We start from the raw sequence: 19,390 nt of genomic DNA on the forward strand, positions 1-19,390 counted from the left end.
GTAGATTTTTTTTATACTTACTGTAAAAAAAACACGTAAAAAACACTACATTACACCACACTACATTGAATAAAGTTTGACACTACACCACTACATACCCCATATACTAGTCCCCATATAAAGATGACCCCCAGGGTGTTTTCGGTGTCAGAGGGATACGTTATTATTGCCTCCGACACCGAAACAGCCAGTGAGGATGAATGGGGGGGATCGTTCTTTCCTCCATTCATCCTCATCATCCAGTGACGTGTCTGGGGGTAGCGTAGCGTACGCTGCCCCCCAGACACGTCTTTTCCGCCAGTACCGTCCCAATAAGAGATGACGGTATGGTGTGAAATTCTACAAACTCTGTGAGAGTACCTCTGGGTACACTTACAGATTTAGGGTACGTGCATTCCGCAGCTGGCACCCGCCGGCGGACTGATGGAGGCGCATGTCTCCACCCGTGTCATAGACTCCATGTTATGCACGGGCGGATTCCGTCGTCCATCCAAAGAATGAACACGTTGGACGGAGAGCGGAATCCGCCCGTGCATAGAATGGAGTCTATGACACGGACGGAGACGTGCGCCTGCATCAGTCCGCCGGCGGGTGCCAACTGCGGAATGCACGAAGGGTTATCTGTCGCGATTCCGCAGTGTGCATGTACCCTTAGAGTGTATGTAGGAAGGAACACCCGAATCCAGCCCCAGATGCCCCCCCCCCCCCCCTCCCATCCTCGGAACAAGTGGGAAGATCGTCCGGGAACTGATCTTCCCACTGCTGGATAAAGGTTACCACCACCTGTACGGGGATAACATTTATACCAGCACCCCCTCTTCCGGTCCCTCGCTGCCCGAGCTACTGTAGCTTGCGGCACGATCCGAACATATCAGAAGTAGTAATAGCGCCCTAATATTTAGCAGCCATGGAGCGGACCCAGCACTTCTGGATATGAAGGACCCCGTATCGCACCAGGACAACATTTTCCAGGTGACGTCCCCCACACTGGAGAACAGGAGACCCCAGAAGAAGTGCAGAGTGTGGCGTAACAGGGGGATCAGGAAGGACACCATTTCCAGTGTGACGCCTGTCCTGATCCCCCCGGCCTCTGCATACTGGATCGCTCCAAGGCGCACCACACGTCACTGGGGTTCTACATTATCTAAATTCTGTCCCTTATTCCTATTTCAGGGGTCACGTTGGTCCGGGGATTATTCTGATCACCATTATGGAGTCGGGAAGGAATTTTCCCCTGTGATGAGGCTACTGTCGTCTGCCTCACGAGGGTTTTTTGCCTTCCTCTGGATCAACACAGGTTGAGTTTGATGGACACCTGTCATTTCCAACCTTATAAACTAATAATTGCCCTAATACCCCCAAATAAATTAGAATTGTCCCTTTTTCCCAGCTAAATAGGTATGGCCGCCATTCCCATTAGAGGATGCCATGATGCAATTACAAAGCCTCTGTGCGGCCAGGACAGTAGAAACCCCCCACAAGTGACCCCATTCTGGAAACTACACCCGATAAGGAATCTAACAAGGGGGGCAGTGGGGATATGGCCCCCAAGTGACGGCCACATTTGGGACGTGAAAATGAAAAAAATGGTATTTTTTATTTTCTCGGCACATGTTCTACGTAAGTGCCTGTCACCAGTGGGGTCCATAGGCTCACTGCACCCCTTGTTAGATTCCTTATGGGGTGTAGTTTCCAGAATGGGGTCACTTCTCGGGGGTTTCTACTGACCTGGCAGCACAGGAGCTTTGTAATTGCGACATGGCCTCCATCCTCCATTCCAGCCTCTAAATGGCGCTCTGTCCCTTTGGTGGCTTGCCCTGTGCCCATATGGCACATTATGCCCACATATGGGGTATTTTCGTAATCAGGGGAAACTACCCTACACGTTTTGTGTTAATTTTCTTTTTTAACCCCTTGTGGAAATGGAAAAAATCAAGGCTAGACCAACATTTAGTGTAATTTTTGTAAAATTTTTACTCTAAATCATTAATCTTGTCATGATTTTTTCATTTTCACAAGGGGCTAAAAGATAAAAAAAAACCACTAAATGTGTAGAGCAATTTCCCCTGAGTACGGAAATACCCCACATGTGTACATAAAGCGCCATTCGGGTGCAGGGTAAGCCTCCGAAGGGAAGGAGCGCCATTTCGTTTTTGAAGGCTGGATTTGGATGGAATGGATTTTAAGGGGCCATGTTGCATTCAAAAGGCCTCTGTGTTGCCAAGACAGTTGAACCCCCCCACAAGTGACCCCATTATGGAAACTACACCCCTCAAGGAATGTAACAAGGGGTGTAGTGAGCATATGGACCCCACTGGTGACGGGCACAAATGTGGAACAATGTGGCGTGAAAATGAAATATTACATTTTTTACACTATAATGTTGGTTTAGGGGTTAAAAGAGAAAAAAACACACAATATGTGTAGAGCAATTTCCCCCGAGTCCGTAAATACCCCACATGTGGACATAAAGCGCCATGTGGGCGCAGGGCAAGCCTCCAAAGGGAAGGAGCGCCATTTGGATTTTGGAGGTTGGATTTGGCTAGAATGGATGATGAACGCCATGTCGCATTTACAGAGCCCTCGTGCTGCCAAAACACTGGAAACCCCCCACAAGTGACCCCATTCTGGAAACTGCACCCCTCAAGGAATGTAACAAGGGGTGCAGTGAGGATATGGACCCCTTGATGATGGGCACATTTGTGCCATGAAAGTGAAAAAATGAAATTTTTTACTTTTACGTCACATTGTTCCACATTTGTGCCCATCACCAGTGGGGTCCATATGCTCACTGTGCCCCTTGTTAGATTCATTGAGGGGTGTAGTTTCCAGAATGGGGTCACTTGTGGGGGGTGTCCAGTGTCTTGGCAGCACGAGGGCTCTGTAAATGCGACATGGCCCTTGAAATCCTTTCCAGTGAAATTCAGCTTCCAAAAGCCAATTGGCGCTCCTTCCCTTTGGAGGCTCGTCCTGCGCCCCCTTGGCACTTTATCGCCACATGTGGGGTATTTCCGTACTCGGGAGAAACTGCGCTACACATTTTGTGTCTTTTTTTTCCTCTTATCCCTTTAAGAAAATGAAAAATTGAAGGCTAGAACAACGTTTTAGTGTAAAAAATAAATTTTTCTTTTTTCACACCATATTGTTCGGAAAATCTGTGAAGCACCTGTGGGGTCCAAATGCTCACCGCACCCCTTGTTACATTCCTTGAGGGGTGTAGTTTTCTAAATGGTGTCCCTTTAGGGGTGTTTTTTAGGTTTTGGCACCCCAGAGCCTCTGCCAACCTGAAGTGGTACAGTCAGAAATGACCAAATATAACGGAGGCGTTGAAATTCACTAGGCGCTCCTTTGTATCTGAGGCTTGTGGTTGCGTCAAATAGCGCAATAGGGCCACATATGGGGTATTTCTATAAACTGCAGAAACGGGGCAATAATTATTGGGGTGCATTTCTCTGGTAATAGGTTTATAATTATGAAAAATATTGGATTACAATAAAATCTCTGCACAGAAAATTAAAATTTTCAAATTTCTTACACACTTAGCTTTTATTTCTGTGACTCCCCTAAAGGGTTAAAACACTTTATGGATATGCTTTTGCAGAGTGTGGGGGGTGCAGTTTCTGAAATGGGGTGCTTTGTGGGGCTTTCTAACATACAGGCCCCTCAAATACACTTTTAACCTGAACAGGTCCCTAAAAATATCTGATTTTGAAATTTTACTGAAAATTTGGAAATTTGCTGCTAATGTTTTAAGCTTCCTATTGTCTAAAAAAAATTAAAGATCGTTTAATAAATGCCGCCAACATAAAGTAGACATGTTGCTAATGATATTTAATATATAATTTATGTGGTATAACCACTTTCTGTATACGCAAAAAAGTTTCAAAGTTGGAAAAATGCAGTTTTTCACATTTTTTCACATTATTTGGGTTTTTTTCATAAAGATTTGTTATGATTATCGACTCCAATTTACCAGAAATGTAAAGTACAATATGTCACGAGAAAACAATCTCAGAATCAGCCGGATAGGTAAAAGCATCCCGAAGTTATTAATGACTAAAGTGACACTGGTCATATTCATAAAATTTGTCTCTGTCATTAAGGCCATTTCAGGCTCTGTCCTTAAGGGGTTAATCCTAGAACATATTTAAAGGTTTTTATTCTCCCCCTCTTTCCATTCTTTCCTCCAGGCTGTACAAATTGAGTTCTTTATTGAAATCAATGTACAGTCGATAATCATGAAATAAAAATAAATACAACAGAATAATTACACAGATTTCACTAGTGTATTAAAATTAACTTTGGTTTATTGTAGTTTATATTGTACTTTCTTAGTTTATGGTGACATTTTTATGATTAATCTAACTATAAATGCAAGAAATAATCCCCAAAAGTCAGAATATCAGATATGTTTTCCAATAAACTTAGCTCCATCTAAGGGAATTTCAGTAACATTTCACAGTAAATTGACTTCTACAGCTAATTGCCTACAATTCCTTCTAATAGCAAGGTGAGATAAATAAAAGATAAACCAAATGCAATTTTTACTTCACTGAAAGTTTTCAGTACCAGGACCAGAGGAGATTATAGCATAAAATTATTGTAAAGGGATATCTTCAAGGTCTATGAGCACTGCGCCTCCTCTTGATTAATAGAGTCTGTTGAATATATACAAGAGACAATTAATCATTACTTTTGTCTTATGATGATCCATTGTTTTCTCGGTTTTTCCTGGAGCTTCTCACATTGAACCATATTACAAGGATACATTAAAAACATAGGTGCTTGAATTATTATGAAAAGAGGTTTGGCCCTTCAATCCTGCTCCTCTTAACCTCTTCAGGACTGGACACATTTTCTTCACTTTCCTTTCTTTCTCCACACATTCTAAGAGCTGTAATACTTTCATTTTTCCCATCTACAGAGCCATGTTAGGGCTTATCGTTTGCGGTACCCACTGTACTTTGTGATGACACCCAACATTTTACAATAAATTATACTGGTGAATAAAAAAAAAATTGCAGATGTGGGAGGAGTTGTTCATTGTACAGTATTATTATACGTATTCCTTAAGCCAATGCGGTTGCAACTATACCCTATTTGCATAGCTTCTGTTGTTTTAATTTGTTAACTGTTTATTTTAAATTGACATATTTTGACCCCTTTAACTTTTTAATTTTATGTCTACAGGCCTGTTTGATAATTTTTTTGTGCCATGGTCTATAATTATGTTTGCCATTTTGGAATTTTTTTATTTAATTTTATCTGAGATACTATTGCATTAGTCATTTAGACCGATGCTCTGCTAGCAGGCTCTCAGCAAAGTCACTTTGGCAGCTGCAAAGTGTAAGTAAACACCTCTGGCTGTAAAAGTAACTGGACATTTGCGGATATTAGTCATTAGCAGCAGGGGTCTGCTGCTCTATGTATCAGCTCATGAGCCTCCTTTATATACCCCTTCCCTTGTCTAGCCCATTAATTAACTTGGGACAGCTAGGAAGAGTTAATATACTAATGTACAAGGATTACAATATTGCTATACTGTTTTACATTTTTTCTTGCGAATAATTGCACAGTGGGACCCTGGCTTTTGAAGACACATTCCCCAATTATGTAAAATGAATAGTTCGTGTCCCACAGAGAAGCATATACTATTGATGTCATTCCCTCATCACTGTACAGATGCAGCACTGTACTAAAGTCATAGAACCTTTGTATAACACAAACCAAAGGTGAAATAGGCCACAGGAACATTCTTATGAGTTAACTAAAAATACTATTCATAATATTTCAACAGAACAAAACTACAGATTTTTTATGTAACAATGAAAGTGTTTGAAATTGCAAGCTAACAATGGAAGCACTTTTCTTGATGAACCTAATTAGCGTACATTTCATCTCCAGCTTTCATAGGAAGCAAGCCAATGGAGAAAATAAAACTAAGTGTACTTTGCTGTTAAAAGAAAACAATATTTTTTTAGATCAATTTCAGCTATGGTGTAGCTTATCTACTGCTAGGTTTCTTTACTCTCCTTTGTGGTTACTGCAATGCCAATCCAACTTTAAAGGTTATAGACACCTTTTTACCTTTGGTGCTTCTTGATAATTTGCTTCCTAAATACAAAATTAAGCACCTTTAAAAAAAAAATAGACTTTTTTTTTTTTTTTTAACAATTTCTGTGCAGTTTCTGTGAAGTGGTAGTTATGGTGCTGCTTCAGACATAGTTATGCATGAAATATTGCTCCTGGCCACAGTCTATGAGCTCACGTGTAATGTTATCTGATCTCAATCTCTTTCTCTTTCTCTGTTCCGCCTCCCTTGTATCTTTAAAGGGGAACCGATATAACACCAAAGGGGGCAATTACTAAGATACGCTCCTGGTGTACTCCACGAAAAAGGGGCAGATTGGCCCTTCATGTCTGTGACTTGTATATTTACCAAGAAGTAAAGAAGAAAAATGTGAAAAGTGAACATACCACATTATAGTGTGGTGATTCCAAAAATGTGCCTGTGGTTGTGGACCCAGCCCCTTGCTCTGTATAAGATGTATGTATCTGCATACTTGTATGTGACTTTCTGCTTTTTGCTGTGTGTTCATATGTTTATCTTCGTTAGTATTTTTATATATGTATATGTATAGCCATAATCTCTCTGCATGCTGTCACAGCTGAGGGAACCCTATTTCAAATTCTGCTAGAGGGCCTTGTGCTTACTTGGAACTCCACAAGATGTAGGAAACCACTTCTATTTTGTATGCCTCATTAAATACAGCCCATAACTACACAATATATAAAAAGAAATGTAACTATGGAGATGCAACTTTCTGAAAACCAAACTGACCTATTGAGAATCCAATAAAAAGAATGAAGGTTATGCTGTAGACTTAGTGCCTACTACTAGTTAATGACTGCTTAAATAAATGACAGTTCCTGGCCATCAGTTTATATTGAATGTAGCAGAGAGTGAAATTGAAATGACTGTGGTTGTCCTGTTACATTGTTAAAAAGTAAATGAGCATAACACTATTGAGCTTTACTTTTCTGGGCAAAGGTAACCTTGAAGATACGTACATGGAATTAAACTACATACTATTTGGAGTTATGAGAAATGTAGTATTATGTGTACTATCTAAAGCATATATAATACTACAATAAAACACATTTCTCATCATCACAGCTTATGCTGCATGATTATTTAACTGATTATTTAACCTCTTCACATCCATAATTCGCCTATATACATTCCTACTGCACATGCCCCGAGCAGTAGGAACACATATATACTTTCCTGGATTTGAAGGGGCTTTAAATGTGTGAGGGACCGATCCAATGCGGGCGGTCCTGCACACATCAGTGTGCCCAACTGCAGAGCTAATGACAGGCAGCCGCAGTCAGGCTGCCTGTCATTAACCTCCTTAAACGCTGCATTGCACAGCAATCGTGTTGTTTAAGGTAGTCAGTGACATGGCAAGGACCTGTCACTGACTGATCGGGACCCCCAGTCACTAGTACCGACAGATTGTCCATCTGTTCATAGAATCTGCTCTCAGACAAACTCTATGTACAGATCACTGATATTTCTGATGAATGCTATGCTATGGCATAGCATTCATCAGTATATGCAATAAGAGCATTATATATAAGAGACTTATATATGCAATGCAAAATGAGTAAAAAAAAAGTTCTAAAACATATTTTTAAAGAATCCCTAATAAAATGCCCCAATAAAGATTTATATTACCCCCTTTCCCATTATACGAATAAAAAAAATTCTATTAATCTATTAATATTATTGTTTCTGCGCTGTGGAAAAAAATTAATCGCCAACCAGCCCTTTAGGTGGCAAAATAAAAGCGCTATGGTTCTTAGAGGGCAAGAAAGAACATTGCTTCAACTTGACCCGGACATCAATGACCTTGGTCATGAAGGGATTAAGAAACAAAACAATGCTAGAAATTTCTTTCTCAGAAAATACTCACCTCTTTGAAGGCCAAAGGAGTGTCATTCGGCATAATACAGTTGTCTAAGGGTCCATGTACACAGAATGATTATCGGACCGATTATCTGCCAAAGATTTAAAGTCAAAGCCAGGAATGAACTTGAAAAGAGGAGAAATCTCAGGCTTTCCTTTATGACCTGTTCTCTGTTTATAGTCTGTTTCTGGCTTTGGCTTCAAATCTTTGCCAGATAATCTGTCAGATCATCTTTCTGTGGAAATGGACCCTAAGCAAATTCAATTTCTTTGCTCTCAGCTGCATTTTACGCTATCACTCGGAGGCCATTTTTTGGGTAAATGGAAAAAAAAGTGTTTGGAACTTTGCAGTTTTTAGTTACTGATTAATTTAGCTCAATAGAAAATGGCTCTGGTAATTCTATGGAGTCACAATTATCATTAGAAGTATACTTTAGATATAAACATATATACATATTCTAATAATCTTTTTATAAAGTGCCAACATATTTTACAGCAGTTTACAATACTGGGAATACAATCACCAATAAAATCAGACATTCTAGTGCATGGGTATCAAACCTGCATCCCTCCAGCTGTTGCAAAACTACAATTTCCATCATGCCTGTACAGTTAAGGCCAAAGTTTTGGCTGTAGAGACATGATGGGAAATGTAGTGTTGCAAAAGCTGGCGGGCCTGCTAGTTTGATACCCCTGTTATAGAGTAAGGGACCTTTTACTCGGGCTGATAATCGTCAATGAGCATTGCTAGAAATGCTCATTAAAGGGGTTGGCCACTTTATAGTAAAATAGGTCAGTACAAAGTATTATTAAGTGTTCTCAATGTATATACTGACAGCAGCTCCCTGTGTACCTCATAGAGATAAAATCAAACTCCCCTTCACCAGGCTGGGCTGCCCTCTGCTTTGTTTCAGTCCAAAAAATGGCCGACATGGAGGAGCATGTGACCATGCCCTGCCCCCTGTGTCCTCCAGAGACATATACAGGCTCAGTGGTGGGCACTGGGGAGCGGGGCATGGTCACATGCTCCTCCATGTAAGCAATCTTATGGACCAAAACACCACAGAGCAGGGCAGCACAGCCTCGAGGAGGGGAGTCTGATTTTAGCTCTATGAGGTACATAGGGAGCTGCTGTCAGTATATACTAATATATACTAGTTACTAATACTGTACACTGAACTATTTTACTATAAAGTGGCCAACCCCTTTAAGCTTATAATTGGCCCATGTAAAAGTGTCACCGATCAGCCGAGAAGTTTGTTTTCTGATAGCATATTTTGCACAGCGTTACAAATTATTGTTTAATCGTCCTATGGAAACAGACATGGATCTGATAGAAATGTATTAAAATGACTGCACGAACGATCCCTGTATGCCCGGCTGCTTGATTAATTGGGCCATGTAAAAAAATATGCAAACGAGGGTCTATCTTGCTCGTTTGCAGCTGTGGGACGCCAAAGATCTTGTCGTCTAATAGAACCCTAACAAGTTGACAATTCAAACAAAAAGAATGAAGGCCCTGCTCAAAAGCTTTTAGAATCTGTGAGGAAACACAAGAGATAAAAGTGCCTTTCTGTACCTTTTATAGTAAAGCTGCATCAGTTAGTCATTCAAAATAGATATGGACTGCACTGTAGTAAAAGCATGGGGGATATTGTTGGATGGAAAGAAGAGCTTTTGAGGAATAATTATAATAAAAGCAATGGAATTGATGTGATAGAACTGATGTAACACGAGAAAAATATTTAAGACAGCAGTGGGAGGTAAAGATAATAAAGAATGTTCCTTTTAGATCATTGGCCTAATGTAGAGCACAGGTAGGGTTCTAGAAACAGATGAAATGGGAAATGCTGCACTATGGGGAAATGCAGCACTATGGAGAGCTTTGTGGATCAGCGTGATAAGTTTACATTAAATTCTAAAGTTAAAGAGCAACCTTGGGTGACATGAATTTAATGGATTGACATAAAGGTATGCTTCTGTTAAATTCAGGAATGAATGGAGAGGGGAGAATTAGTGGGGCAAGACACAATGAGAAAAGGAGATATCTGTTAGACTTTCAATAAAACTGATACCCTGTAAGAAAAAAAGAAAATCACATATATACACAAAATTTTAGATTTGAGGTTACTGTTTTCAATAAAAAGAACATCAAACTGAGAAAAGGGGAATGATTTGAGGAGCTGGTGACATGAATATGGAAGTGATCAAATCGGAAGAAGTAAAGGAAGGATCAAACATAACCACATGACAATGAATGTGTTACCTAGGAGTTACAGTACTATCACACACTAAAACTGAAATATCAAATTTAGGTACAGTAGGTTAATAGAGAACTTAAGAAGCTGAGAGATAAATTCTATCTCAGTAGGGAGAACACTTGAAATTTTAGACAGCTGACTGGTGATAAGTGGTGTTTTACCGTAGTCCGTAGTGTGATGTCATAGGAAGAGTTATAGGAAAAAGTGTCATCAGTGTGATGTGGTACTTTAAACCAAATCTGACGATAGCATCTCCAATATGATGAGTGTAAAGAGAAAGGAGAAGAGGGCCTATAACTGTTCCCTGAGAAACCCCAACAGCAAAGGGAGGAGGTGAAGAAGAAGAGCAAGTCTACATTGAACTTCAGGCCAAAAGAGTGGATTATGGCAAGTAGGAATTGGTGGTCTACAGTTTCACATAGTGCCCCACAAGAATTCACATATAGTAGGTATTAAGCCCACTTTGTGCATCATATAGAGTGTGGAAACCTTACTGTAGGGAGTTTAGAAGGGAGTAGAAATGTAGCTGACTAAACAAGAGCAGACTGATCATTCTAACAGTTTAGAGATAAGGGAAGATAAGAGATGGGTCAGTGGTTATCAGTGCAGCATGGGTCTAGTCTTTCAAAAAAGTTTCTTCTCTTTAATGGCTCATGCAACAGGCAACCATGGAATTAAACAGCTAGCAGTTAAAATATAGTTCAAGTAGTCACACCAGATTTATGTATTTATGGTTAGGGATTGTCATGTAAAAACAGGACAGCAAATCCTGCTTGCTAAGCAAGGTTATATGAGTTGGAGGATTTCAAACTGGAAATACCTTTTGGCCATAGCATTAAAGACTGGACTTCTTCAGGCCATTATAGCTTAATAATAAGAAGAAATAACTTATTTCCCCAGATTGAAACATTGAGGTTGTTTCACAGTTATGGCAATCTATAATTCTAAGGTCATTGTTGTTGAACCTTAAAAGAAGGCATTGTGACTAGTGAAGAGTAGATTTTGATCTAAAATACCCATAACTTTAAATTTTATTCTGTGTTACAAATTAAAACTGACATCAGGTGATAAGGTTTGTATTCTCTAACCCCTTTGATTCTGCTGTATCCACCAAGGGAAGATCTTTCTGGTCAGATACTTCCCTGTATGCATGTCTATGTAATATAAACAAGAGCCAAGTCTACTACAGAGCAACTCCCTGTTCTGTCTCACAGAGGGATTGATTCCCAGAAGGAGACTTGCCACTATGACTAACTAAGCACATGGATAGGTAATCTCTGAAAAATAATTATTTTAAAGAATGTCAAAGCATGTCAAAAGTTATTGATCGCAGCAAACTCATTGCTAAGACCCATTGCATTAAAGAGATATAGCCAGGGAGATATCGCTAAGGCAGCACAATGCTCTCCCCGGCCTCTGTCTATTCAGACACTCAAGCCTCATAGACTATAATGGGGTTAAAGTGTCCAAATTAGCAAGCCACCAGGAAGTGGAACGCAATGCCACATCACTCTTTCCCTTGCTTTATCTTTATATCTCAGTCTCAGCAGTAACATACACTGTAATCAATAACTTTTTACATGCTTGATCACATGTCAAAATATAATTTTTTTTATGACAAGTGCTCTTTAAATTTGTATATGAGATAGTCAAATGATGCAACTAAAGAAGAATTGCTTGCATTGCATTTTATAGTTTTGCAGTAAAACTTAAAATGTTTCAAGGAAAAAAAAAGTTTATCAGTTTTAGCCTTAAAGTGCAGATCTGGTAATTTCCAGATGATTTCCTTTATTCAATCAAAACAACACAGCATGAAGAAAATGTGCATTACTAACAGGCTGTCAGCTTTTAGGTCTTCTACAAAATTAATTATTGATTTTAACCCTATCCCGGTAATACGTTTGCAATAACCGCAAGTATGATTGAAATATTGTAGATCACATTTGTGGTGATGATCAAACATTTGTTGTAAATTTCAATTTACTTCACAAAATAAGCAGTCAAATGCACAGTAGTTACATTTCACACATCATGGCATTTCTGCACAGTATCACGATGTACTGTATGTACTGTTTGTACTTACGTCTTATGAGAACTGGAAGGTATGAATCAAGATTTAAAAAAAAAGGAAGCAATTTTCTCCAAACTGTCCTTCTGTGTTGATTTCAGAACATAAGGAATCAGCAGATCAATTTGTCATAAATGATCAGATTTTGACCAGTACAGCGATTTTGAGTTGATTTGTTACCTGAACCACACGATTCTCACAAGAAGGGACAAATATGGAAGATTCTACTTATATTCCTACAATTTAATAAACTGTTAATTTACATTGACCCTAACTCTTGCTGTAAATTCCAAAGATAAAGTTTATTAAAAGAACATATACAAATTTATTTTCACATCCTAAAATGTTTCAGACACATAACTAAAAGCTTCTAAAAATCTGATAAATTTAAAGGGGTTATCCAGGACTACAAAAACATGGCCACTTTCTTCCAGAGACCCAGACCCAGATTGGGTGGGGTTTGTAACTCAGTTCCATTTAAGTGAATGGAGTTTAATTGCAAACCACACCTGAACTGGAGACACAAGTAGTGTTGTCTGTGGAAGAAAGTGGCCATGTTTTTGTAGCACTGGAAAATGATAAAATGATAGGATCACTTACTTGATTCCTTAGCATGAAAAATTCAGCGATTTCAATCAATAAATTACAAGTTACACTAAATCTTTTTTTATCAATCCGCTCACCTCCTTTTTCTCTATCACATTATGCCAAAGGCTTAGGTAGCATTTTCATGTTGACAGGTCTCTTTTAAGTTTTTAAAAAGAATCTGTCAGCTGAAATTATGTTTCAAACTGCTAACATTGCTAGATAGCAGTCTTTACCAACACCCTGCTTATTGGTCTCTCTTCTTCTTATGATCTAGCTTTATTTTTACATATCATACAGAAGAGGGGAATCATACAGCATTCAACCTGTCCAAGTCCTTCTACATCTTTTATTCGGTTTTATTCCTGAGAAACCACTAAGAGAACAATGCAGCAGTAAACTTATGTCCTAATTCTATTGTTGACTAGGCTGTAAATAATCATCAGAGGCAATAGGGGGCACCACTGCATGAGTTCAATACCAATGAATGTAAACAACAACACTACAAAGGGGGGAAGCAAATGCATACAATCTGTTGCACAAAAAAAAAAAAAAGCACGATACAAGGCAGACATGAAAGAACAAGTATAAATGCCAAACATGTCAAAGTTTGGCAGGCTATAAAAAGACATCAAGGAACTTGTCTCTGTCGTATGTACTTATTGCAAGCCATCAAGGCAGACACCTTGGATTGAGATCTTGGATTGAGATCTTGATACATCTCATTTTGTATTTATCTTTTGCTCATGGGTTTCACTATCATCAGGTTTAGAATATGTTCCCAAGCAGTATTTTTGCTTAGTAATTTACAACCAAAACCAGGAGTGGATTGAAAACACAGAAAGGCTATGTTGAAATTTAGTGGATGGTCGCCATTTAATGGCAAGGTACGGTCATTGTTTTAAAATAATGGCAATTACCGTACTTGCCATTAGATTACAGCCATCAGCTCAATTTTAAAAGTGTGTGAACATAGCCGTTATGTGTTTTCAATCCATTCCTGGTTTTGGTTTCAAAAATACTGAGCAAAAATAGTGTGTGAGAACATAGCCTTATAATGGATCTTGAAATTGTTCTATTTTTTTTCCCCATTGTGTAGGTTATCTTCTGCTCTTCAGCTATTACTTCAAGAGATATTCTACTTCCATGGTCTGCCCACTCCAGTGTCCCAATATCGACTGATTGGTGAACTTGGTATAAAATTTCTGTAAACCATTGTATAAAGCTTTAAAGATTTTTGTGGAACAACCACATCTCAGTCATCCTGTAAATATTCATTTGACATGGTTTATGGTTGATTTGCTACTCTGACTGTTTCAACACTACTTCAGTCTCAAGTAAAGTTGCTATAGTGATCTGTAACAAATTCCAAGGTATCTGGTGGGCGACCAGCAGGAATTTAAAGTCTGCTTTCATGGCAAAGAATGTTTCTGTCAAACATCAACTAAGTTGAAGACTCCTTGTGCTTCCACTCTTGAGTCTTCTTCAGCTTTCAAAGTCAAGAACATGATGCACTGTATTAGAGAACATGGGCCATTCCAGTGTTTCATATTTTAGTTTATTAGAAAGAATATAGCCCTTAGAATACATCTTGGACCAGTAAAGTTGTCTACTGTCTACCATCTTATCAAGAGGTTCAATTATCCAGAGATAGCATTTCAAGCCTTCTTGGTCTCTTTGAGGAAGGTGTCCCTAAAAGAACCAAGCTACAGGTTTCTGTGGAAAGTATTTGCTGGTAACAATGACATCATTCAGACAACAGGTGCCTCTGCTGTTCCAACACCCCCTCCTCTGCCATATACCTGCTCATTTGGGCTGTGGATCTCCTGCGCTTGTATGGTATAGCCAAGTAGTTAGAGCTGAATAATGTTAAAATCTATCTTTATAGAGATAAGGCCATCTTTCTATTACAGAGCTCCAGGTATATGTTATTTTTGTGTAGCAAAGGTATTGGTATACATAATACACAATTGTTATTACATGCAAAAAATTATGGGAAGAATGAGTTCATGAAATAAATATATTCTGTATATAACACATATTGAAGTATGGAGGTATCACAAAATCGTGCATAAATACTGAATGATTACAAGTTGATTAGAAAACATTAATGATATTAATATCTATTAATACACAATATTCACAAGAGATCTCTTACCTTCTCTCCTGTTTAGCTTGGCATATACTGGAGCATAAATTCCAGACATTACTGATGAACTCTTAAAGGATTGCGGTTGAAGACCAGCTACCAATGGTTCGTCACATTTTTCTGTTGGAAAATAAAATAAAATAAAACACATTAGAAATGAGTTATGACAACTGTATAACCAAAGGTATAACAACACATTCTACAAAAAAGCCTTATACTACAGATGAGCAAATTTACAATAGGAACAAAGCAAATTGCTTTGTTCCTATCTGCATTCTGTTCATGAGGCTGCAAGCTTTGAAGTCTGCTTCACTCCGTTCTGCTTCTCCCTGGATGCAGGGAAAAGATGGATCACGTCATGGAAAACAAAGAAAAATTTTCCAGGACTGGATCCATCTTTTCCAAACACCCAAAGAGAAGCAGCAAAGTGGAGCAGACATTAAAGTCGGCAGCCTGATGACCTGTAGTCTTGGTAAATCACAAGATTACAACTTATCTGCAAATTAGGTGATAAATGATCAGACTTAGTAAAAAAAAATGGATTTTTATATGTTTTGCTGACATTTTTTTTACCCGCTTATAACCAATGTTAATTTTGTGGGTTATATTGGGGGGCATCCTTAAAAAAAAAAAAAAAGGCCACAACATGGAAAAAAAAATCTATATTTCTATTGACTACAATGGAACATTTTATTAAAAAATAATGCACTGATTTTCTACAAATAATTTTAACCACAAACGAGCCAAACTGCCAATTTTACTGTGTTTGAACATGGCCTAAGTAAAAGTAAAATATTTGTTTTCTGGTTTTACTTCTGATTTATGATAATTTTAAATTTTAGGCAAAAAATATGCCCTTAATAAATAATTTACTGTATTATTAGTAAACTATATAGGGCAGCAAACTATAATGCCAATGCCATAGGAAACATTTCTTAATTAATAGGAAACTGAAAAATGTGTAAGATATTCACCAATCACTTTTATTTTATTGTTATGCTTATTAATTAGCTATTAGTAATTTGTTGACAGTCTCTATGGCAAAAAAAATCTAACGCACACAAAGTTCCGTTACTCCTAACAAGAAGCAGCAGCACTCTGGATCTGTTATCAATCTGTTATAATAAAGGTTGTAAAATAAAAACAAAAAGATGACATTTCAAATTTTAATGGAACATGTCCTAAGGGGGCCGCGTGGCACTAAGTAAAAAGGGAATTCTTCTCTTACAACAATTTAATGCGTTTTGGCAGTTAATATATGTTAGGTCAGTACTTAGCTGTCACCACTGAATAACATGATAAAGAGAGAAAGACTAGAAGCACATTTGACAGTCAGCTGAGGGCATCCACTCAACAAACACAGATAGACTGCTTTATACTGGAGAATGTGCACTGTGTTTTCACATTGCATTACAGGAGGTCACTGCTCTTTTGACACAACTTAACCTTATTTACTTTACTTTATTTCTCTGAGGTTTATGATTCTTTCTAGTCAACTCCATCAACCCAGTTTATAACAAGCTTAGTATATCTTCACCTGCAGATTCATTTTGTGTTTTAAGTTGTCTTAGAATGTTTTAGCTTTTAGAATTGTAATAGTAATCTCAAGACAAATTATAGTTTAATACAAATACTACTAATTGCATCCCAAAGCTGATCAATCTCAATAAATATGGTATGAGAAGAGGTTAAAGGGGTACTCCAGCCATCACAAAACATATTTCAAATCAATTTGTTCCAGAATCGCAGCAAATCCCTATAGAAAACCTCTCCTGCTCTGCACAGTTCCTGTCTTGGACAGAGGTTGCAGCAGAGAGCACTGTGTAAGACTGAGAAGAAAACACCACTTTCTGTAGGACATACAGCAGCTGATAATTACTGAAAGACTGGAGATTTTTAAATAGAAGTAAAATTACAAATTGATATAACTTTCTGAAACCATTTGATTTCAAAGAAAAATATTTTCACTGGCTAACCCCTTTAAGTAGGTGATAATTTTGAGCGGTACATAGAAAGTTGTTTCTGAGGTTGTACCAGATAATATTTGTCCAGTGTGGAGTTTTGTCACCTTGTCTTCTCATTCTATACACATGAAAGGGGTACTCCAGTTTCAGAAAAGTGTATTTATTAAAACTCAAGACATAATCATTTACTAATACAGTGGTTTATTATTATTATTATTATTATTATTATTATTATTATTATTATTATTATTATATAGTACTGGCCTTCGCATGCTTTTGTATGGTTCACCTCTTACAGGAAGCAGTGTAGTTCTCTAATTTCTGGTGTTTAATTGTCTCCGCTTCCCTGGTCCTCCCTCTCTCTGGAGACAACAAATCATTCACTGATATGTCAGAGGGTGGGACTGGATCTTGTCTCTGTGCTCAAAATCTGCCACCTAAGTGATGTCACCTTCTCTTAACGACCCCCACAGTCTACATCACTATCTTCCTGTCAAATATGCTGTATAACTTTTTTGAGACGTTTAGGGAAAAATAGGTGTGTTTACAACATGCTGCCTGGTGATAACAGAAGCTACAAAAGAGAAGCAGAAGGGCAATGGGCACAGCAGATGTTGAAACTTCATTATGTGATACTATGCCATGATGTTTTTTCTGGCCTTTGTTTGATACTTAAAGCAATGGAAATAGTTTTCAGTGTCAAATAATGTCCAAGGTTTAGCATGTTTGAAATGATGGCCGTTGGAACAAGTCTGGAGTACTGACTGGCCTTTGGGTGTGCCTTTAATTAAAAAGTCAATTGAATTTGATAGTAAGGAAAGTGAAAGGATGGTAAAAAAAGAAAACCAGTGTGTGGACAACTAACAAATAACGTCTGCTGTTTGAAAAAGATGTCCGAAATTAATTGTCATGATAATTATTTTGATGTCCGCACAAACAATGTCCATTTTTTAATACAATACAATGCATGGGTCAGCCGTCATTCCATTGACTTTAATGCATTCCATTAAGTTCAATTAAAATGCAGTAATAACGGACATCATTTTAAAAAGAAAAAGTGGATACCTTTTCACTTTTATTTTACTTAATGTGAACATAGCCTATGGCTTACTTCCAAACAAAACGGTAATCTGCATATGTTCTTCAAGATACCTTGGAATTACATCCATATGCACTTTTGCAATCATTTAATTATTTCAAAACATCTAAAGAACACAAACATACGCCATCAAAAAAAGATAAAAGATTATTGCTACAGTTTAATTGACTTTAATGCAATGCATTGTAGTCAATGAAATGACGGACGTCCAATGCACACAGTATATAAAATGATGGACGTTGTCGTCAAGGATGTCAAAACGATGATCATGAGAATTATTTTCGGACGCCTACTGTAAACAGCAGACATTATTTTTTAGTTTGTCACACACAGTTTTTCTTTTTTTCACCATACTTTCACCGTTTTTACTATTAAATTCAATTGACTTTTCAACTAAAGACACATCAAATCAACCGTCATTGCACTAACGGGCAGCCAAACAGTGAAGTAACGGATATAATTTTAAACTCAAAATGACAGATATAATTTTAAAGAGTGGAAAAAAACATTGTGCTAACATAGCCACACAGTGTTTTCTGTATTTGCATTTGGTCTAAATTTACAGTTATGTATTACTTTATTTTCTCTGTGTTCTCTTATTTAAAAAAATAAATATATTTTTTTCTATTTTTCTTTGTATTAAAAAACAAAAAGGAGCCTTCCTAGATTTTATGCTGTTCATATAATTTTTGTAAGCAAACACTATGCATTTTTTTAAATCTAAAATGTCAACTGATTACATTTTGTTTCCTTATTAACTGTTGATTGGTAGTGAACAGGCCAATCTGCTTATTATTCTGCAGATACTTTTCTAACTGCCTCTGCTCAGTTTGCAGCTACACAGTTTCTATGTTAGGAACAAGGAGATTCCCCACCGAGTTTATTGATTACTACCTCTCCTCTTTCCTTCAATCAGTTGCAGTGTCCCAGTACCCATGTGCCATTGCTGAATCTGTGTAGGTGTATGTCGGCACTGGAGCTAAACATGTTAATGAGTATTTTTAGGATGGTAAAGGTAGTACCACATTTTGGTCACTAGATGTCCCCTGTATTTTCACCTACTGTAAAGTACATCTGAAGGTATATGTAAGAAAGGTATAATAGTGTATGTGTCAACGCACATGTTACTCCTGTCTGACAGCTGAGAGTTGTCTTGCTATCACATCATTGAAGAGGCCACCTACTATTTTCGCACCTTGCGTATATAGACTTTGAATTTCAAGTATTGCACTTTTAACTACAAGTAAAGTGTTGGGCTATTTTCACACTACGTAAGTTCTGCAGAAATTGCG

At 37.9% G+C, this 19,390-nt stretch overlaps 1 protein-coding gene across 1 annotated transcript in view; it reads right to left on the bottom strand.

Annotated features, from left to right (window-relative positions):
• CNTNAP2 (contactin associated protein 2) overlaps window positions 1-19,390 on the bottom strand; it is a 1,369,824-nt gene that overhangs the window by 977,793 nt on the left and 372,641 nt on the right. The window contains exon 2 of the mRNA XM_069958388.1: window positions 15,045-15,155. Within this exon, the coding sequence (XP_069814489.1) occupies window positions 15,045-15,155 (111 nt within the window). The remainder of the gene's footprint in view (window positions 1-15,044; window positions 15,156-19,390) is intronic.

The sequence above is a fragment of the Dendropsophus ebraccatus genome, chromosome 2 (assembly GCF_027789765.1).
Source record: "Dendropsophus ebraccatus isolate aDenEbr1 chromosome 2, aDenEbr1.pat, whole genome shotgun sequence".
In the NCBI taxonomy this organism is placed as follows: Eukaryota; Metazoa; Chordata; class Amphibia; order Anura; family Hylidae; genus Dendropsophus; species Dendropsophus ebraccatus.